This window comes from Phalangium opilio, unplaced genomic scaffold (assembly GCF_054372755.1).
Source record: "Phalangium opilio isolate 3A_F unplaced genomic scaffold, DU_Popi_V2 ptg000031l_1, whole genome shotgun sequence".
Lineage (NCBI taxonomy): Eukaryota > Metazoa > Arthropoda > Arachnida > Opiliones > Phalangiidae > Phalangium > Phalangium opilio.
This window is the reverse complement of record NW_028324158.1, coordinates 7,659,311-7,681,730: the sequence shown is the minus strand read 5'-3', so window position 1 is coordinate 7,681,730 and position 22,420 is coordinate 7,659,311. Positions and strand designations below refer to the sequence as shown.

At 37.7% G+C, this 22,420-nt stretch overlaps 1 protein-coding gene across 11 annotated transcripts; it reads left to right on the top strand.

Moving 5' to 3' along the window:
- Positions 1-1,603: 1,603 nt before the first annotated feature.
- Positions 1,604-22,315, top strand: Psi (P-element somatic inhibitor). Of its 11 annotated transcripts, XM_089869891.1 has the most exons (19): positions 1,604-1,763; positions 4,074-4,155; positions 7,280-7,324; positions 8,742-8,778; positions 10,236-10,303; positions 10,455-10,584; positions 10,881-10,896; positions 10,957-11,052; positions 13,148-13,246; positions 13,326-13,388; positions 13,483-13,548; positions 13,637-13,843; positions 14,692-15,075; positions 15,174-15,220; positions 16,042-16,163; positions 16,480-16,563; positions 17,598-17,785; positions 18,915-19,228; positions 20,810-22,315. In XM_089869891.1, the coding sequence occupies exons 1-18, from the start codon at positions 1,677-1,679 to the stop codon at positions 19,131-19,133; spliced, it is 2,040 nt and encodes a 679-aa protein (XP_089726017.1). In that variant the 5' UTR covers positions 1,604-1,676; the 3' UTR covers positions 19,134-19,228; positions 20,810-22,315. The 11 variants fall into 11 exon arrangements, with proteins under 11 accessions (XP_089726017.1, XP_089726015.1, XP_089726013.1 ...); XM_089869889.1 differs by having other exon boundaries at positions 10,881-11,052; positions 13,637-13,837; XM_089869887.1 differs by having other exon boundaries at positions 10,881-11,052; positions 22,065-22,315.
- Positions 22,316-22,420: the final 105 nt, after the last annotated feature.

Sequence of the window (22,420 nt, the reverse complement as noted above, 5' to 3'; positions counted from 1 at the left end):
TAATTGATAATCTACATTAATTACCCTTAATTGATAATCTAGATTAATTACCCTTAATTGGTAATTTAATTAGTAACCCTTAATTGGTAATTTAATTAGTAACCCTTAATTGGTAATTTAATTAGTAACCCTTAATTGGTAATTTAATTAGTAACCCTTAATTGGTAATCTAGTTTAATAACCTCTAATTGGTAGTCTAGTTTAATTAACTCTAATTGATAATTTATTTTAAGAACGTTTAATTGGTAAAGTACTTTAATTATTTAAATTCGTAATCTAGTTTATTTATCTTTAATTGGGAGTCTAGTTTAATTATCTTTTATTGGTAATCCAGAATAATTAGCAGGGAAAAGTTAAAATGTCCATTAAGCTAGTTTGAATTTGACTATATCCGCGACAATTTAGACCCGTGTGTTTTGATGGCGTCGCTGTAGCGGCCGCGTCAACGTCACTGCAACAATATTAAAGCCGTCTTATCTCACTATCGATAGGCCATTCCAACCAAAAGGCATTAAGAAGAAACAATCGGATTATTATGAGGCAACTATACGTTAAAAAAGGCCAACATTGGTCTCGCTGATATTTCCTAATAAAACAGTGTATAAATGCTAAAATATCGCAGATTGGGGTAGTTTTTAAAATTTAAAATTAAACATACTTAAAATTAATTTTTCTCAAAAACCTTAAAAATGGTCCTAGAAAAAGGTTTAAATTTTGATATAAAACCGTTCCCAAACGTAACAAACGAATATTTCATGTCAAAAAGGTGGCCACAAAATGGCTAAATTTGAAAAAAAACTCCATGTTATTTCTATGGGAAAATTTAACTTTTTCACCAAAAACACTGACAAATTTATGCAAATGAAAACCACCCTTAGCAACTTTATTTTTTATAAAATAAACTAATGAGTGGATCTTTTTGAAATTTTAACCACATATTGAGGGCCCGAATTGTAGTTCTGTGGAATTTTTTCAAAGCAGTTAATACGATACAAAAAAAGTTATAACCAATCAAAAAACCATCCTTATACATTGAAGTCGGTATGAGGTCTTATCTAAGAGAGCTATCGCTCTCATAGAATTTTAAAAATATAAACATTTTTTTCTATTTTTTTATTACATTCCCCCGGAGTATTTTTGAAAAGCCCGCCAATAATGGTGCCGTAATCTCTCCGCTAGAGCCGTTGAGGAGATATAGGGGTGCCTTCAGCAAACCTATTGTTTGAGTCAGTGTTTTTTTTAATAAATCAAAATATATTTTAAAACTATAAACATTTTTTCTCTTTTTTATTACATTCATAGATATTCCCCCGAAGTATTTTTGAAAAGCCCGCCAATAATGGTGCCGTAATCTCTCCACTAGAGCCGTTGAGGATCGGAGTGATGTGGTAGGGTTGTTTTATAACTTATTTATCATTTCTTCATTCAATTCTCATGTTGTTGGAGCGCAAGATTTATCTCCTAGTGCAGTATATCTTTCTAATTACTGCGATAAACAAGAATTATATTGAAAACTAAAAATATTAAATAATTGTAAAAATTAGTCTAGCCACGAGGAGGGCTAACGCCCTTTACAATCCGCTTTCCACTAGCACCATCGGCACGAAACAATAAAATAAAGAAAAAATTTAAACAACGTGGGCCGCCATCTTGAAATTTTGGCAGTCTTTAGAGCGATGTCGGATTTCGGTGCGGTAGTATCCCCGCAATCTGGCAATTTTAACAATCCCGCATACGAAGACGCCGTTCAAAGAGCTAGACAGGTAATTATAAACTAATTATTAACCATTTTTACGTTGAAATATAATCGCGGTTAAGAAATAAAGAGTAGAATTAGGTATTTAAATGAGGGTAGAAATTTTGGCGCCTACACTTTTAGGGCTGAGGCTTGCCTGTGGAATAAATGGCGCGAGGCTGAAGTACCGCGGTTATCGGGATTCGTTAAAGCGGTGCAAAACTAGCTACCCCCGACAAGGCCTATATGCGTTAGCTTGCTGGTAACCTATGGAACAAAGAACTGCGCCATTTTAAACTCCACCACAAAATCTTAGCTTACAGGCAAGGTGAATTTCTCTTTATGAAATTCCTTCGGTTTAAAATAGATCTACTTATTTGTTAAATCCAGTTTTTAGGCCTATTTTTTCTTTCCAACCTCGTGCATGCATTTTGTTCGTAAGCGTTATAATATACCGCTAAGCCTTTGTGCTAATTAAATAGCGGCATATGATTTAAAAATTTTAGGTGATGTGGGAAGTAATTGTAAGTAACAACGTATGTTATACATATATAAGTGTGTATAAGTTATGAATTAAGCCAATATCCATGTATTATTTTATGATATTTACAAGTTATAAGCATTGTGAGCTATCTGCTCTTGAGTAAATGGGTTTTGACCCTCATGGTATTGCCAAAGGCATTGCTGAAATACTTTTTCTATGTTGCAATTTCCAAGTGTATTTAACTCTGATAAATTTTCTACAACCAATGGAAGTAAAATTGTTGTAAAAATGGGAATATATAGCCCTTTGAAAACTAAGATAATAGCCAACTGTAAATGTTCAGATAAAAATTTATGACAAATAATGAACAGAATAATCAGTAGTTCCATAAACTTCAAGCCCATTTCTAAACTAAAACAAAATAAAAATTGTTGTGACCTTGAAAATTTAAAATCATAGTGGGGCCCCAAATCATCATAGAGTTGTCAGTTGAGATGAGATATTACATAATATGAAGTAGATAAAAAGGAAGTGGTAGAGTTTGCATCAAAAATTGGACCTAAACTGGTCTTTTACAATATTTTTAGAAGAATTAAAAGTTTAAAATTCATCATTTCTGGTATTTCTCAACATGGATATTGTTAGCTATCTACTAGACTGCTTTAAAGTCCCGTGAATCCTATCTGATTGTTAGAAAGGGTTCATAGAGAACCTGGATAAGTCAGGGATTTGGAAAATGTGGAAATAAGTCAGGGATTTAATGTTTTTCCGTAAAAAGTCTTGGATTTTGTTTGGTATATCAACCCTGCTTTAACCTATGCTAAATATGGGCCAGGTGTGATGAAATGGGTTCTGGTAAACACCCAGGGTTAATTCAAACTTGGAAAACAGGGAAAACCTGGAAAAATAAGGGAAATAAATAGTTGAAAAAAACCTCAGGGAAATTTAGAATTTTGAGCAAAATTCAGGGAAATTTGCGTCAATCAGGGGCTGAGTAATTAAGCAAAATGTCCGTAAACATACCACCCTCCATAGGATTAACATTACACTAAACTTTGGGGGCTCATAAATCTGGTTACATTAGAGATACGGGGATGTCCATTGATTATGTAATAGTCCTATTTGCCCCCCTCCTTCGTTAAATATTGGCTCCATATACGGGGAAAAACCTGGAAAACTCAGGGAAATTTGTTTTCCAAAAGTTGTATGAACCCTGACACCTTAAAATGGTCAGGAACAGCGTGGGAAATAAGGCGGTGGCACAGGGCAAATGACCAGTTTAAAAAATGCCTGGACCAGTTTAAAAATTAAATCGGAGGGGGGTCAGTGGTCCACGGGACCACTAAGAAAATTCAAGGGTAACCAGAGTCCAGACATTATCTCAACTATTTTAATTACCCACTTCTTTAGTTTAGCAGACGACGCGCCCTGGTCAATGGTCATGGACCAGTTTATTTATTCCAGGCCAAGGGGGTCTCTGGCCCAATGTCAAGTTTTAAAAAAAATCCTTATTTCCCACCCTGGTCAGGAACCCTGTTAGAAAAGTGTATTCATTCCATCTTTATCGTGTTCCATTGCACTTGTGTCCTCATTGCCAAGGCTAAATCCTTTGCAATGAACCTTTTTTGACAGTGCATTATAGTAAAATTGCAGTGGCGTTTCAGGTTATTTTGTAATAAACTGTGTCACGCTGCAATTACATTAATTAAACGATCCCCCAAAGCCTGGTATTATAGACTTAACGGAGAAATATAATTAAGTTATTTTTCTTCTAACTGCATCAAAGAGTTAGCTCCTAATCCTATTTATTCACTACTATAGACCCTTAGTAACGTATTATTATCGTTAATTTAGCTTGCCCAGAAGATCAAGGCGGCGGAAGATTCAGGGAACGCACCTAGCGGAAAACGTCCATTGGATGATGGAGACAGAACAGGTTTGTTTGTTTGTTTTAATTTACAATAATGGTGTTGGTTAAGTGCAATTATTCTTGCTGAGAGTGTGATTGCAATACTTCCGAATGCATGAAAATGATTAGGGTATGAAACAAATACGTGTTGAAGGGTTAATTATCAAACAAGTCCCAACTTACACATTGAGAGAAGTTAAGTGACAGTCACATGGAAAAATTCCCAGTGATTGTTTGAATTAAGGAATTAGAAACACATACAATACAGTAAAACGCTCTGTTGACCCCTCCCCTTTGTTTTCTTCGTGGTGTATTTTTGCTATTCCCCTTAATGTGTTAGTATGGAGTGGACCCCTGGTAGACTTTTTAGGGAGTCTTTCGTTTGTTCTTGGTGTCACAAAGTGTCGCCATACGCGTTGTCACCAAAATTTAATTAAGTTGGGTGTCCCATTATATGAAAAGTTCAGGTTACATAACATTATACCATGGATAAAGAATGCGCGTGAGGAAATTTGTTTTCACGCTATAGGATCGGCAACTCCCTATCTCGAACGACAGAATATTCTGTATATACTCTGATACGGCATCGGTTGTCAGCACGCGCAAAGCTATTTCTCTATGTAGCGTAGCTTTGTACGTGCTGTCAAGAGACAAAAAACTTCAGGATCTTCAGGATTTAAAATATCCGAGAGTTTTTTAGCTCGAGTGCACGGACCTCTAGGCCTTAGTTTCAAATACGTGTGAAATTACCTACAGCCTACTACACGCATTTGAAACTAAGGCCTAGAGGTCCGTGCACTCGAGCTAAAAAACTCGCGGATATTTTAAATCCTGCAGATCCTCAAGTTTTTTGTCTCTTGACAGCACGTACAAAGCTACGTTCCATAGAGAAATATATTTGCGCGTGCTGACAACCGATGTTGTAACAGAGTATTACAGAATAAGCTGTCACTCGAGATAGGGAGTTGCCTATCCTGTAGAGTGAAAACAAATTTCCTCACGCGCATTCTTTTATCCATGATTATTTGATTATACCTTAAAAGAACGGCATTTTTCTAAATATAAATGGAATTAAATATAAAAATAAATAAATGATCTCTAGTTAGAAAATAATTAGCATTTAATTAGTCTTAAAAACGGGGAATACTGCGCCAACCGCCATTGGTTTTGTGGCGTCTGCTAGCCAGAACCTATTTATCCCTTACCTGTCTCAGCCTGTGAGAATTCAACCAATCCTGTAGGGGTATGTGGTTCGGACTAGCAGACGCCACTAAAGCAATGGCGGATGACGCAGTAGTCCTTGATTATTTTTAAGGCTAATTGAATGCTAATTATTTTATTAAAAAGAGATCATTTATATATTTCCTTTTATATTTGGAAAAAGACCCTTATTTTAAGGTATATTGGGGGCAATAGGGACTTGGCGGTACTACGTCATGCAACGTCAGGCTACCTTCCACTAGTGCTGAAAAACATACCAGGAGGAGGGGCTTATATAGCTTTCATTCTGTAAAAAACATACCATAATGGCGCTGGGGGCGGAGTTAAGCCCGAATTGCCAAGTCCCTATTCTCTAACTTTTAATCGAGTTATCGGAAGTGGTAACTATCGTCTAAAGGGTTTGTGCCAGCCTCGTTCTGTCTATGAGAGCGCGATATCTAAATAGGTGATTAGTCAAAGGTGTCATCAAACCTTGAACAAAAAGCGGGGCGGATGTTGTCTCCCGTAAATCCCCTTTTGCTAATAAAAAACAAGGTGGTCAAGTTAAAATTTTACCTGTCTTTAGTTGTAAAGCAAGCGATCGACCAGTTTAACCCTTTCAATAAGTTAAAGTTATCAATCTCGTGAAACTTAAAGACGGTAAAATTTTAATTTGCCCACCTTGTTTTTTATTATTAGTACGACATCGACATCCGCCACTTTTGTTCAAGGTTTAATGACACGTATAGATAATTGCCTATTTAGATATCGCGTTCTCATAGACGGAACGAGGTTTGCATCAACCCTTTAGAGGATAGTTATCAGAGAATTGCTCCCCCCCCCCCCGTTATGTTACCTGAACCATTTTCTTTAAGATAACATTGTTCAGCCTGGGTTAGGAATAATAGGTAGCAGTTCTAATGCCTCTTTTAGATTTGTATAAAGACTATAAGATATCTGCCGTTTTAAGAGCTTTTTCGTAAAAATCTTATTAATTGAATTTTGACTCTCCATTTTTCTGGGGTTGCAAGGGTCATTTTTAAAATGACACTCAAGGTTTTGTGGTGATTTTAAGAGACACAAAATATTTCATAGTGTCCGTGTATTTCAAGTATAGATATATATATATATATATAGCTTTGAAGGTCATTCATTAGAGAATAGACTGAATCCAGGGTTCATAGTACAAATCTGGAAAATTCAAGGAAATAAATAGTTGACAAATAATTCAGGGAAAACTCGGGGAAATTTGTGGGCTTTGAGTAAGTTTGCTTCATCCGTAAAAAAGCACTCCCGTTGTTTTTACTCCATACATGGGAAAAACCTGGGAAACTCAGGGAAATATATGGGGAAAAAACCTGGGAAACTCAGGGAAATATATGGGGAAAAAACCTGGGAAATATATGTGGAAAAAACCTGGGAAACTCAGGGAAATATATGGGGAAAAAACCTGGAAATATATGGGAAAAAACCTGGTAATCACAGGGAAATATATGGGGAAAAAACCTGGGAAATGTATGGTAAAAAACCTGGGAAACTCGGGAAGTATATGGGAAAAAAACTCGGGAAAATCGGTTTTACAAAAGTCGTATGAACCCTTAAATCTTTCTTACTAAGACATCTTCTATCCCATGCTTGAATATTCATGAATATTCTCAAAAAAAAAAAAAAAAACAGAGAAAAACGGTACTAAAAGAGTTCAGTTGTTGTCCTCATCACAAGACAGTCGCGGTTGTCCCCCCCCCAAAAAAACTACTTAAGTTGTAGGAACAGTGTAAAGAAGTGAAATATGTTAGAAGCACTTTAAATTTTTTGAACTTTTTAAAAACCTATTCGAAATCATCGCACACAAATACGCGTATTTGTTTAAAATTTATAATGTACATTAGATTATATAACAACAAAGCAAAGCAAAGTTAACTCGCTTATTAACGTGGTTCATATTCTTTAGACGGTTCCGCTCCTGAACCGAAGAAGTTAGCCTCTCTTAAAGATCGTAAGTCCCCTTTTAACACACAAATATCGCTCGACATTATTATATTAAAAAAATATGAATACGATCTCTTTCGACCGATTCCATCACTAAATTGTGACAAAGAATTCTAACGAATCAAAAAATGCGGACTCTCGGAAGTATTTGTCCCTAATGAAGGTTTTTGACTTGGCCGACATTTTAATTATATTTAGTTGGTCATGAACATAACGTTACGTATCTCGGTTTTAATTCCCGAATACCATCTTTTTGATGTTATTGGTTTGGTTGAATGTATTAATTGTTTTCAGGAAAATCGTGGTGTATTTTTTGTTCAAGTTTCTTTTAAAGTTCGTGTGCAAGTTAATACATCGTAACCAATACATTATTATGCGTTTTTGTGATTTTGGAAATACTCATAAACTGTCTGATACACAATATCGCGTTTATCGCAAAGTTATTAACAAGGTTACGATGTTCGAAGCTGTAAATTTGCACAGGCGCTTTTTAAGCTCTTAATTGTAAGCTTATACGTAGTTTTCAGACTAATAGGATTGTTACCATTCACATCAGGAGGACCACCACGCTTTGCCCGCCAAGTGGCATGGTCTCCTGGTGTAAAAGGTAGGCCAGGCTACTTGGTACCACTCTTTGTCCGCCAAGTGGCATGGTCTCCTTGTGTAAAAGGTAGGCCAGGCTACTTGGTACCACTCTTTGTCCGCCAAGTGGCATGGTCTCCTTGTGTAAAAGGTAGGCCAGGCTACTTGGTACCACTCTTTGTCCGCCAAGTGGCATGGTCTCCTGGTGTAAAAGGTAGGCCAGGCTACTTGGTACCACTCTTTGTCCGCCAAGTGGCATGGTCTCCTTGTGTAAAAGGTAGGCCAGGCTACTTGGTACCACTCTTTGTCCGCCAAGTGGCATGGTCTCCTGGTGTAAAAGGTAGGCCAGGCTACTTGGTACCACTCTTTGTCCGCCAAGTGGCATGGTCTCCTGACTCCTGGTGTAGAAGGTAGGCCAGGCTACTTGGTACCACTCTTTGTCCGCCAAGTGGCATGGTCTCCTGACTCCTGGTGTAAAAGGTAGGCCAGGCTACTTGGTACCACGCTTTGTCCGCCAAGTGGCATGGTCTCCTGGTGTAAAAGGTAGGCCAGGCTTCTTGGTACCACGCTTTGTCCGCCAAGTAGCATGGTCTCCTGGTGTAAAAGGTACGCCAGGTTACTTGGTACCACTGGTACCACGCTTTGTCCGCCAAGTGGCATGGTCTTCTGGTGTAAAAGGTTTTAATCCTATTATTATGAAAACTATGTATTTATGGGGTGTTTTTATGATATCTGTTGATCTTGTATCGGTAGCAATCTTTTGATGGGGTCGGTCTATTAGACATTTTAACCTAAATTTCTGTTAAATATTCGCCTATTTTTCTTTTTTTGGTTATTTACAGCGTTTGGAGCCCAATTAGCAGCATTACAACAACAAAGGTACCTTTTTTTGTTTTAAACATTTTTTTGGCGCGTTTGGTTTAGTTACCCATGATATATACACAATCTGTTGTGTTCGAAATAAGTATCTCCCCTTGATTACAGTAAATTTAAATTAGGGTGGTTTAGAAATTCGTGTAGAATGAACATTCCGATGACGTGCTCTTGACAGTTGATATTTCGAATTCGCCAAGATTTTGATAACGTCATATCTTTTGATTAATTAGCGTAATAGCCCATTAGAAAACACCTTTATCAGCTTTTAATGATCAAAATTGGTAAAACTCTGTCTAGTTCAAGAAATTTAAGAAATTGGGCGGTATCGTACAAATTGGGCGGTATCGTACAAATTGGGCGGTATCGTACAAATTGGGCGGTATCGTACAAATTGGGCGGTATCGTACAAATTGGGCGGTATCGTACAAATTGGGCGGTATCGTACAAATTGGGCGGTATCGTACAAATTGGGCGGTATCGTACAAATTGGGCGGTATCGAGCAAATTGGGCGGTATCGAGCAAATTGGGCGGTATCGAGCAAATTGGGCGGTATCGAACAAATTGGGCGGTATCGAACAAATTGGGCGGTATCGAACAAATTGGGCGGTATCGTACAAATTGGGCGGTATCGTACAAATTGGGCGGTATCGTACAAATTGGGCGGTATCGTACAAATTGGGCGGTATCGTACAAATTGGGCGGTATCGTACAAAATGGGCGGTATCGTACAAATTGGGCGGTATCGTACAAATTGGGCGGTATCGTACAAATTGGGCGGTATCGTACAAATTGGGCGGTATCGTACAAATTGGGCGGTATCGTACAAATTGGGCGGTATCGTACAAATTGGGCGGTATCGTACAAATTGGGCGGTATCGTACAAATTGGGCGGTATCGTACAAATTGGGCGGTATCGTACAAATTGGGCGGTATCGTACAAATTGGGCGGTATCGTACAAATTGGGCGGTATCGTACAAATTGGGCGGTATCGAACAAATTGGGCGGTATCGAACAAATTGGGCGGTATCGAACAAATTGGGCGGTATCGAACAAATTGGGCGGTATCGAACAAATTGGGCGGTATCGAACAAATTGGGCGGTATCGAACAAATTGGGCGGTATCGAACAAATTGGGCGGTATCGTACAAATTGGGCGGTATCGTACAAATTGGGCGGTATCGTACAAATTGGGCGGTATCGTACAAATTTTCGGGGTTTAAGTATTTGAGTTCGTGTTCAGGTAAATTTTGTACTTGGAAGTAATAGCCCAAGTACTTAAGAACTGTTGTATCTAGAACAATTTTAGAATCAAGGGAGGACTTGTTTTGAACACTCAGAGTATGTCAGACGACCCCCAAAAATTTTTTAAGGGTAACCCTTGAAAATATTTCCACATGTAGTTTGAAAAACTACACTTGAAATTGTTAAGACTGAGAGTGTCCTATATCATAAATTTAGGATGAATACCACAATCAATGCTATGGTAGTTGAGGACTGGAAAGTTCCAGATAAAATGGTCGGTTTAAGTAAGTCCGGATTTTACTCTTGGGCTTGATTCGAATTTAAAAGTTTAAAAATAAAGATTATGATCATGCTTCAAATTAAACGAAGTTAGGGCTAAGAATGAATTCCAAAATTTGCAAAAATCCCGAAACAAAACCACCAAATCTGTTACAGTAATTGGTCGAGGGGGAGAACAAATAGGCCGTTTGCAAGCCGAATCAGGTTGCAAAATCCAGATGGCCCCTGATGCCGGCGGACTGCCAGACCGGGGTTGTACTTTAACGGGAACCAGGCAAGCTATCGAGTATGTCGTTTTGATAACCGCAAGTCTTTTGCATGCCTTATTATATAAAAAAAAATATAATTCCCATAAAACCCCATATTCATTAAAATATCAAACAATTTAACTTAAAAAAAGGTTTTCAATTCACATGTGGAACTCTTATTATGCATATATATATCGCCCGCTATCTTGTGTAAAACATTTGTGACGCTTGTCTATATATGCATATATATATATTATGTATATTGTTATGATTGTTTATTCATGAAATGTTCGACGTTTCGTCCTTTTTTTTTCTTTCTTTCTTGTCAATTTAGGAAAGCCAAAGATATGGTAAATCAAATAATTAATAGAGGGGCGCCAAACATTCCCCCCGTAATAGACCCAAATCAGATTCCAGACGGTCACACCATGGTGGAAATGCTCATACCGGGAGGCAAGGTTGGCCTCGTTATCGGTAAAGGCGGTGAAACAATAAGAAATTTACAGGTATGATTGTACTGTTTTTGTCAAATTGTTCTGTCTATCTTGACTGCAGGCTTATTATAACATGAAGCATATAATAGGCTTACTTCGCGTCGAGAGAGGTGTACAACAAAGTGTGGTCATTGTAACATGATTCTTCTTATCCATCATCCCTTAACATTTGAAGCAAGGGTACTAAACTGAGTCACATACGCGATAAATTGTTCGTCACATACGCGATAAATTGTTCGTCACATACGCGATAAATTGTTCGTCATATACGCGATAAATTGTTCGTCATATACGCGATAAATTGTTCGTCATATACGCGATAAATTGTTCTTCATATACGCGATAAATTGTTCGTTACGTACGCGATAAATTGTTCGTCATATACGCGATAAATTGTTCGTCACGTACGCGATGAATTGTTCGTCACGTACGCGATGAATTGTTCGTCACGTACGCGATGAATTGTTCGTCACGTACGCGATGAATTGTTCGTCACGTACGCGATGAATTGTTCGCCACGTACGCGATGAATTGTTCGTCACGTACGCAGGGTTGGCACGTTTTTGCCAGGGGTGGAAAAAACCGCGGTTTTTTCCACGTGGTTTTTTCCAGGTAAAAACCGCGTGGCAAAAACCTTTTTGCCACGGTTTTTTCCACTTTATGTGGAAATAACGAACTAAATTTTAAAAATAAAAAAATTCGGATTTGAAATGAAAATAAAACGTCCAAAATTCTACCATAATTGTACAGGCTTATGAAGTGGGTTACATTCTCAGTATAAAATGGAGAAAAAAACCACGTGGCAAAGAACGTTTTGGCTTTGTTATACAAATAAATGAAAAATTAGTCCTGATTTTTCGCTCAAAACTATTTTTTTCAACTGGCTAATTTTGAGTTTTCGTAACAGATTAAAGCTAGAAACTGCTAAAAATTATTGTTTAGTTATCAAATGCGAAGCAACCAGGATCATTGGAATGTGAGCAAAATTTCATAAGTTGTAAGTTTAAAGTGGATTTAGCTCGAACGTTTAAAACACAATAAATGTTATAAAACTGATTAAGATTGAGACATATTAGCTGTTGGAAGACCTATAATAACACGAATGACAAATACAAAGCCAAAGTTAGCATTTCTAATTATCATTTCAATAGGGAAAAGGTTTTTGCCACTTTTTGCCGGTTTTTTCCGTTTTTGCCGGTTTTTTCCACTTTTTGCCACGTGTCCCGGCAAAAACTAGTTTTTGCCGGAATTTTGCCAACCCTGCACGTACGCGATAAATTGTTCGTCACGTACCCGATAAATTGTTCGTCACGTACCCGATAAATTGTTCGTCACGTACCCGATAAATTGTTCGTCACGTACCCGATAAATTGTTCGTCACGTACCCGATAAATTGTTCGTCACGTACCCGATAAATTGTTCGTCACGTACCCGATAAATTGTTCGTCACGTACCCGATAAATTGTTCGTCACGTACCCGATAAATTGATCGTCACGTACGCGATAAATTGATCGTCACGTACGCGATAAATTGATCGTCACGTACGCGATAAATTGATCGTCACGTACGCGATAAATAGTTCCCTAATCATTACTCTATTAGCGCTTAACTATTTGCCAAGGCGCTCGCATGCGCTTGTGCATTTTTGTCCCACGTCAAGACAGTCAAGGTTTGTGGGTTGATTGCTGAGGATTTAGTAGCGAACAGTTATAGACTTGACCATAGCACGGTGCGATGCCCATCTGAAGTTTAATGATTAGGAGAGCAAACGAAAAGGTGCATGAGCCTGGGAAGAATCATGTTACATAACTAACGTATTACGAGGATACATAGTTGTCATCCTTCTATACTTAGAACTTTTCACGCCAATTGAAGCATAATACTAGAACCAAGACATTGCTTTCAATCTCGTTACTTGGTGTAGAAATTGTGCGAAATAAAAACTTAGGTTTTTCGCTAACACCATTCTAATAATATGGATGGAGTTTGATAGTAGGATCTAAAACATGATTTAAATAATTACATTATTCTAAGTAGGACAGCGGGACATTGTAACCACGTGTTAGATAGGGTGTAAAATTGTTTGCACTATTATTTTTGAAATAGGAACGTGCCGGAGTTAAGATGGTTATGATTCAAGATGGACCAAGTCAGACCATGCATGAAAAACCTCTCAGGATAACGGGAGAACCTCAAAAATGTGAAGTAAGTTGTTTCATCTCGGGTGGGTACTTTAGGATACGTCTTTATACCGTTTTAGGTATTAATGTTGGGGGTTTTTTAGTATGCAAAACAACTTGTTATGGACTTAATTACGGAAAAAGAACTCGAAATGGGTTTAGGAATGGTAAATATAACTTTTTCCAAGGGTTTTTGTCGTGAGGAGAGATAACTTACAGCGGAGACTTGAATTTTACTATCTCTCCCTCGGTATGGTTTAGAACATGCAGAGAAGTTGGCAACCTAGTAACAATGATTATGGCGGTGGTGGAAATTCGACGCAGGAGGTAATGGTGTTCCGATTTTGATGTCGTGTTGTTGATGGTCTTGAGGAATGGAGGACAACTGCGGTGTTTTTTGTTGGAATTTTTTCAGGTTATGGTTCCTCGTCAAGCGGTGGGGGTAGTAATTGGTAAGCAAGGCGAGATGATCAAGCGAATCCAACAAGAAACAGGCGCCAGAGTTCAGTTTCAAGTCGGGAAGGAAGACAGCACTAGCGACAGAGTTTGCATGTTGACGGGTTCGCCGGATCAATGTCAAAACGCTTCTGCCTTCATCACCGAATTAATACAAAGTGTACTAGTGAGTTTCTATTTCTTTCGGACAAATTCCTACACGTGGCATAATAACTAGAACCAGGTTGTCGCTTTCAATCGTTTCTTGGTGTAGAAATTATGCTAAAGTAAAAATGACTTTTAGATTTTTCGCTAACGCTATTCCTAAAAAATCATGGATGGAGTTTGATAGTAGGATCTAAAACAAGTAGATTTATTACCAACCAGAGTTATTTCAAGTAGATTGTTAAAGGTTAAGACCAGTGGTGTGCGAGTCCCGTTTTTTTCGGTTTCGAGCCGAGTCCGAGTATCGAAAGTAATTTCTTATCGAGTATCGAGCCGAGTCTCAAAAATACTTTCGAGTATCGAGTATTTAGATAGGTCAAATTTTGGTTCTTTCGAGTCTCAATTATCGAGTCTCAAATATTGACTTGTCGAGTAGCAATTTTGTAAATTTCTTGAAAATAACGAAGATTTTCAATTATCTAATATCGAACTAGTTCAAAAAGATTGTTAGTGATCAATTAAACATTGAACAATTGATTTTCAAAATAAATGATCATGAACTCATCGTCTGCTATAGTTGTAAGCCTCGGACTCGAGTATTTAAGATGTTAAAAAGCTACTCGAATCTGTCTCGAGTATCTCAATGTGTTGTTATCGAGTATCGAGTCGAGTACTCGGCTCGATACTCGAACTTAACGAGTACTCGCACACCCCTGGTTAAGACCTTAATTTTACGTCTTTGACCTACTGCGTCTTGTCATAACTCTGGTGGTAATATATTTTTGTTAGGTTACCGAGGGACTAGTGTTAAAAATATGGCCAGTTCCAGGCTATTCCTTCTTGTTCATGGTTTGAGTTATTTCGTTGCAGAGTCGAGATCAACAAATGGGAAGGGGTAGAGGGCGAGGTCGTCCGTTTGAAGGCGGCCAAGGTGGTCCTGGTGGTGGAATGAGTGGTGGACCAGGTGGTGAAAGAGGAGGAGGAGGTGGAGGAGGAGGAGGCATGGGTCGGGGAGGTGGTCCCAGAGATTTACCCGAAATTCAGTATTCCGTGCCAGCCAATAAATGCGGCCTGGTTATAGGCAAGGGTGGTGAAACTATTAGAAATATTAATCAGCAGTCTGGCGCGCATGTTGAACTCTCGAAAAATCCCCCTCCAAGTCCTCATGAAAAGGTTTTCTGCATTCGAGGCTCTCATCAACAGATTGAGCACGCCCAGCAACTGATTAACGAAAAAATTAATGGTCAAGGGGTTGTAAGTATACCTTTTTTGGTTTTGGACATACTATAGCCATTATGACTTGGTAATTGACCCTTAAAGGCAATTTTCCTTGTTCCTTTTTGTTCTGTTAGATAATCAATGGTCAAGGAAATGGTTACGGGAGTCAACAGTATCCATAGTAAGTGTTTAGCTCATGTACCCTTAGGTTTATCTCTTTGGGCAAGTGTTAGACTTTATGTTAAGTACTTATGTCCACCCGGCGCACTTGTGTCCTCATTTTGAAGGCACTATCCTTCTCTAATGAACCTAAAAATGTACCAGTGCAATATAAAAATTGCGGTGGCGTTTCAGGTTATTTTGTAATAGACTGTGTCACGCCGCAATGACAGACCTTATATTCAAAATAATAAGTTTATGTCAATACTAGCTGTTACCCGCGGCGTCGCTCGCGTGTAATAAGAACTTCCATCAAAATGATATAATGGGTAGATTTTACTGATGACTGATATTTTTGTAGCTCCCTAGGAGCGAAGGCACTCGGCGTTGCCCGTCAGCCCGTCGGGATGCATTTTTTATTATTTTTCACGCGGACATTATTCTATATAGAAGGGTTTTAAGTTTTTGGCCGCCATTTAAAAAGATGGCAACAATTCGAACCCGAAAGACCATTCAACCCGCCTATAGGTCAAAGGAAACCAGTGTACTAAATATTTGCGAAATCGTTTGAAACGCGCGGACTCTGATGCATAGAGAAGATTTTTTACATTTCTGATCGCCATTTTTTAAGATGGCGGCGGATTGGAAAAATCTTTCTTAGTACGCGTCTACTACTTATGAGTAACGTTCCTGCAAATTTTCAGCCTTCTAGGGCAAGCGGTTTGGGCTGGGCGTTGATTATCAGTCAGTCTGTCTGTCAGTCAGTCAGGACTTTGATTTATATAGATATAGATTTGTCAATGTATTGATGGAAGTTTCTTCTGATATATTTATTTCAATTAGTCAACAAGCTACACCCGGCAGTTCTCAAACTTACGGTAATCAGAGCTGGAACAACACTAGCTATCCCAGTTGGCAAGGACAGGGTGGACAACCAGGTCCACCTCAACAACCCGGCGATCCTTGTGAGTTGTTTAACCTTTTTTAGACTTATGACTATAACACACTCGGTAGACATGGACAATGCACATAATTAGAGCCTGGTGTTTTAATCCAGGAGTGTTTTTCGTTCTGAAAACCTCCGTGGCTCCATATGGGCACCAGGTGTCACGTTGCTGCTAAATGAATGGGGTTATTTTAAATCATTTCTTTAACCGATTATATTTCTGGTAGTATTTCGGTTGGTTTAAAAACCTTACACTATTTTTGGGTGCAAAGAAAGATTCCGCGACTGGTAGTCTATTTTTCTGATTAGTCAACTTTGTCATTGACCTTTTCCAGCGGTTGACGCGAATATCGCAGCTTGGGGAACCTATTACGCTCAGTTTTATAACCAAGTACCCGATCAACCAAGGTCTCTCGCGGGTAAGAATCCATACAAACGTTTTGTCTGTCAAATAGAAACAGATTCTTCACAAACATAGACTACCGGTAATAATAATATAGAAGCAGGAATACAAAGACCATTTCCATGAATAGTTTCGCTATAAATTGTGGATTATAGGGAAACTGACCGCGTGGTCCAGATAAGTTTAACTTATAGACCATTTCGATGTAAAAAAAAGGGGGTTGACAACCATTAGTATCGGGACGCGTCATGGGGTTGGCGACCCTTGTTGTCGGGACGCGTCATGGGGTTGGCGACCCTTGTTGTCGAGACGCGTTATGAGGTTGGCGACCCTGATTGTCGGGACGCGTTATGGGGTTGGCGACCCTTATTGTCGGGACGCGTTATGGGGTTGGCGACCCTTGTTGTCGGGACGCGTCATGGGGTTGGCGATCCTTGTTGTCGGGACGCGTCATGGGGTTGGCGACCCTTGTTGTCGGGACGCGTCATGGGGTTGGCGACCCTTGTTGTCGGGACGCGTCATGGGGTTGGCGACCCTTTGTGTCGGGACGCGTCATGGGGTTGGCGACCCTTTGTGTCGGGACGCGTCATGGGGTTGGCGACCCTTGTTGTCGGGACGCGTCATGGGGTTGGCGACCCTTGTTGTCGGGACGCGTCATGGGGTTGGCGACCCTTTGTGTCGGGACATGTAATGGGGTTGGCGACCCTTTGTGTCGGGACATGTAATGGGGTTGATCAATTGTCCTCACCTGATCGTGCAGGTTCCAAAATGTGCCCCATCTTTTTCCCCTCTTTGTTTCATCAAACTGGTCTATTACCAGTCTCATTTTGTTACATTATGGTACCGCGATACCGGTTTTGTCTTTTGTATTGCTGTTCATACTTGTGTTAGTTAACTTAATACCAAGGACTTAGTTCCACTAAGTGACCATTGTTTGAAGGTCCTGGGTGCCACAGCTATTGACAGCCATGGGCTTTCACTCGGAACTTGATGGTCATTTTCACGTGTTTTTTAGGATTTTGGTTTCAATATCTTGCTTTCTTTAAATAGGGGCTTCCACTCAACCCAGTCAACCAGGGGTTCCTACCGCGGGTGCACCTGCTGGTGCCGCAGCGGCTGCTGGAAATCCAGAGGGACCACCCGATTACAGTGCCGCTTGGGCAGAATATTATAGATCAATGGGGATGTTTAGAGAAGCTGACATGATTGAACAGCAGGCGAGAGCGGCTCAAGCTCAGGTTAGTTCATTTGTATACTAGTCTGGACTTACATATTTAGTATTGTTCGAGAGCACATATATTAGAGCTTGGTGTTTCAAACAGCGACAGTTTCTCGTTTTGAGAGCTGAAGCTGTATCAGTGGGCATCAGGTGTCAAATTGTTGCGAAATTAAAGTGTTGCGCGTTTTTTTTAAATGGCAAATATTTAAATATTTTGTTTGCCTAACTGCAACTCTACATGCGTGGCGTCTTAAAGGGAGGGTGAAGTAGAAAATCAAGTGATTTTTTATCGATTCTTCTACTAATTATAAGACCAGTCTGCATAGTAAAACATTCAGGAAATACCAGCTCCGAATGATTTTAAAATTCAAATTGGGTTCAGATTTTAAGGATAATTTTAAACAAGGACCTCCGACCAATCGCGTAACGCCCTGCCTTTTTATGAACAAAATTCTCGTGGCACGTTCCGTGTCGAATGAAATTTAGCACGAGATTTGATAAAATTCGCGCGCGACGTGATAATCGTGGCGCGAGACATGGAGCATGCGTGCCACGAGAATTTTGTTAACAAAAAGGCAGGGCGTTACGCGATTGGTCGGAGGTCCTTCTTTAAAATTATCCTTAAAATCTGAACCTAATTTGAAATTATTTTAAAATCATTCGGAACTGGTATTTCCTGAATGTTTCACTATGCAGACTGGTCTTGCAATTAGTAGAAGAATCGATAAAAATCACTTGATTTTCTACTTCACCCTCCCTTTAAGTTTTTATGATATGTTTCATAAGTATACTTTGTAACGTTAGAGACTTTCTGATAGGTAGTTTGAAAATGACGCGACCATTGACTACACTCAGTTAAATTTGTAGTCCATCTTCCTATTAAGTCTGTACTAAACCATTGACAGCACCTAACCAGGCGTCGCTTAACGAGAGTCTATGACGTCTCACCTACGTGTCTTCATGACACGTTCTCAGTAACCAGTGACAAACTTATGGAACATATGTTAAGAAGTGTATTTCATTGTTGTGAAATATATGTTAAGAAGTGTATTTCATTGTTGTGAAATATATGTTAAGAAGTGTATTTCATTGTTGTGAAATATTATCCCTTAACGTAAACCTTTGCGAATATGTTGAACGTTTCGCAGGGTGTTCAGCCTTATCAATATCAGCGCTCTGCTGGAGCTGCCCCTCAATCATCCAACTACATAGAAGATGCTGGAAATTCTTCGAGCCCCGCTGGTCAACCGGCCGCTCGTAGTTACGTACCTCCCGCTCAACCCGGAGCTCAGTGGGGAGGACCTCAAGCCACACCTCCATTTCCGCCTCAACAGCCTGCTGGATATCCGGGCTACAATTATTCTTGAAACCAAACCATCACACTCTTTCTCCAACCAACCAACAAACAACCCCCCAACCATTTCATCGATAATAAAAACCATCATTTTTTGGAATAAAGCAGGTATGTTATAGTCTTCATCTTTTCCTTCGGTAAAATTCCTATTTTGGTGTTGAGGGGCAATTTTTTTTTTATTATCATTATGACATTGGTAGTTGCTTCTGATGGTATTGACTTTAACTATTATTTAAATTTGATCCATTTTCGAAGGGTATAAAATAATATATATGATTTTGATTAACCAAACCACACGTCGTCGTGTGAACTCACTCGAAACAAAAGGTAATATTTGCCAGCCCACAGTGTATACTATTTATTGCTTTATCGCTACGCTATTTGAATTGAACACTTTTTTATTATTACATTACTATATACTATATTATTGATTGCGGGTTTAAGAATTTTTTACAACATGATGATTTACATTGATGATTATTATGATGATATATTGTTGTGTATTTGAATGTTCATTCCTACACACTTTTTCTTAACAGTATTATTATTATTATTATTATTATTCTTAGAAAAATTTGACGGGTTTTGATTAATATTTATTACTTGTAGTGTATTCGATGATATAGTGTTTTTTATTAGCGTACGTACATTTTTATTTAGAGTTATATCATGGATGAAGGATGCGCGTGAGGAAATTTGTTTTCACTCTACAGGATCGGCAACTCCCTATCTCGAACGACAAAATATTCTGTATATACTCTGTTACAACGTCGGTTGTCAGCACACGCAAAGCTATTTCTCTATGTAACGTAGCTTTGTACGTGCTGACAAGAGGCAAAAAACTTCAGGATCTTCAGGATTTAAAATATCCGCTAGTTTTTTTAGCTCGAGTGCACGGACCTCTAGGCCTTAGTTTCAAATGCGTGTAGTAGACTGTATGCAATTTCACACGTATTTGAAACTAAGGCCTAGAGGTCCGTGCACTCGAGCTAAAAAACTCGCGGATATTTTAAATCCTGAAGATCCTGAAGTTTTTTGTCTCTTGACAGCACGTACAAAGCTACGTTACATAGAGAAATAGCTTTGCGCGTGCTGACAACCGACGTTGTAACAGAGTGTATACAGAATATTCTGTCGCTCGAGATAGGGAGTTGCCGATCCTGTAGAGTGAAAACAAATTTCCTCACGCGCATCCTTCATCCATGGTTATATTTTACACTATATATTGATGAAAAAAAAAAAACGAATTGTCTAACAGTGTTGGTGGTTTTTTAGGGGGGCAGAATTACTATTATTATTATTGTTGGTATTTATTACAACATTTGATGAATTGCATTGTTTGATGATTTATTGTTGAATTTTTTACTGTTTAAGCAACTACCACTGTGCATAGCATATTAGTTAGTGTCTCCAAAAAAATATTGCGTAAAATAAAATAAGTAGTTCGGAACATTTCCTTCGACTACGAACGTATATATATGGTAAGTGGTAAGAATTTTTGAATATGGTGAGTATGGAGACTCTTTTTTACGTTTTTTTACCTACAACAATCGCTTCGGGACTAAAAACCTAATGAATTCATCTTAAAACATCTCTTTCGATCATTTTTTAACGGAGAGTCGAAACGAAACGAAAGAGTTGTTGTGTTAGAAAAATTTGTGCCATTTTTTTGTCATGTTTTTCTTACAGATAAAAATATTTCCATCCCCAGTATAAAAGTTGGTGAAATTTCGCATTAAAAAAAAATTAATTATGAAAATATTATGGGTTTTTTTTATAATGAAATTAATACAAAGTGTTAATTATTTTTTTCTGTTTTGATTTTTTTTTTTTTTTTTCGAGTTTCAAGTAAAAATAATTAAAAAAAACCCACAAAAAATATTTATATTTCTGGATTATTAATGAATTATAACGAGTTATCTATACAGTATGGTAATTAAAAGAAAAAAAAATGAAAAACAAATAAGTACCCATACCCGTTACGTCGTTTTGTGTTTTTTCTTCCGGTAAAGATTTAAAGAAGAAATTAAATATGTTTAACTTTTAGTATAAAAAAAAAATGTTCGAGAATGGTTTAATAATATAGGTAACATAAACAAACAAACAAACAAACCACACCAGTTTTCAATTCAAGGGACTGACTGATTTAAAGTCTACGTAAAACCAACCACAACAACAATTTTTTTTTTTTTTCTGTGTTAATTAATTTAGTGTTTATTATTATTATTACTACTACGATTTCATTAATTTTTTGTGCTTAACAAACTTTAAAAGAAAAAAAAAGAAAGACTTTTTTATATATAATATGCTCTCACTTCATTGGGTCCCCGATAACTTCAACGTAAATTTACATAACTTCAACGTAACACACATTTTTTTGTACAGTTTCTATTTTTTGGCGTTTACCATTCCTAAAAGCATAAAATAAGGGTTGTACATATATAGTTAATTTTTGGTTCTTTTGTTTTTTGTTTCGGATAAAAGTATTAATTAATTACAAAACTAACTAATGAATATTGAATATTGAACTTCAAATTTTAATTAATCAACGTATAAACCGGTTTATTAATTATTTACAAATACAATGAAGGGGAATATGTAAATAGAAAATTAAAGGGTATAAGTTTAGTTTTTAATTCAACAGTGTTGGGTTTTACGAATGGTAAACATATTTTTTTTGGGGTTCGTTAGTACGTAACGTAACGTAATGTACGTTGGGCATCAATATCCTCCTATTTGTTTGAATTGACACCTATTATTATATGAAATGAATTTTTATGTTCTTTTGCGCACTGTTTAGATATGCAATTATTAATTATCAATTTAGATGTGTCTTTAGAAATATTTTTAATTATTATTATTATTATTATTATTACATAAGGTGCCTTTTAATTTGTCTTAATTAATTTATTGTAGACAAGTTTTTTTTCTCTCTCATACATAGGCCGGGATTCAACGTCAACTCTAATCTCAGCCCGGGCGGTGGGTGTGTGTATATAGTGAGTAAAAAACAAAGGTTACTAATACGAAATACTTTTTAATTATTTTTGAGTGTACTTTTGCTATATAAAAATACAAATTTAATTAACAAATGGAGTGAGAGCGTTTTAGGTTTATTTTTAGTTAAAAACGTTTTTTCATACATTGCGTTGTATAAATTAATTAAGGACAAATAAAAAAACTAATTCTTAAGAACTTCGTGTTCGTTTGATTATAAACCTTTTTGGAAGAACAATTATTAAAAAAAAAATGTACTTTGTAAAATAGATAATCGAAATAAATGTTAATTTGTTCGTGATA

Bases quoted from the DNA above. Each gene is read 5' to 3' on its own strand.
- Psi (XM_089869887.1), top strand. From the start codon at position 1,677: ATGTCGGATTTCGGTGCGGTAGTATCCCCGCAATCTGGCAATTTTAAC. The intron at 10,304-10,454 runs GTAAGTCCGGAT...AATCTGTTACAG, and splicing joins AGATAAAATGGTCGGTTTAA to TAATTGGTCGAGGGGGAGAA. The intron at 16,564-17,597 runs GTAAGAATCCAT...TTCTTTAAATAG, and splicing joins TCAACCAAGGTCTCTCGCGG to GGGCTTCCACTCAACCCAGT.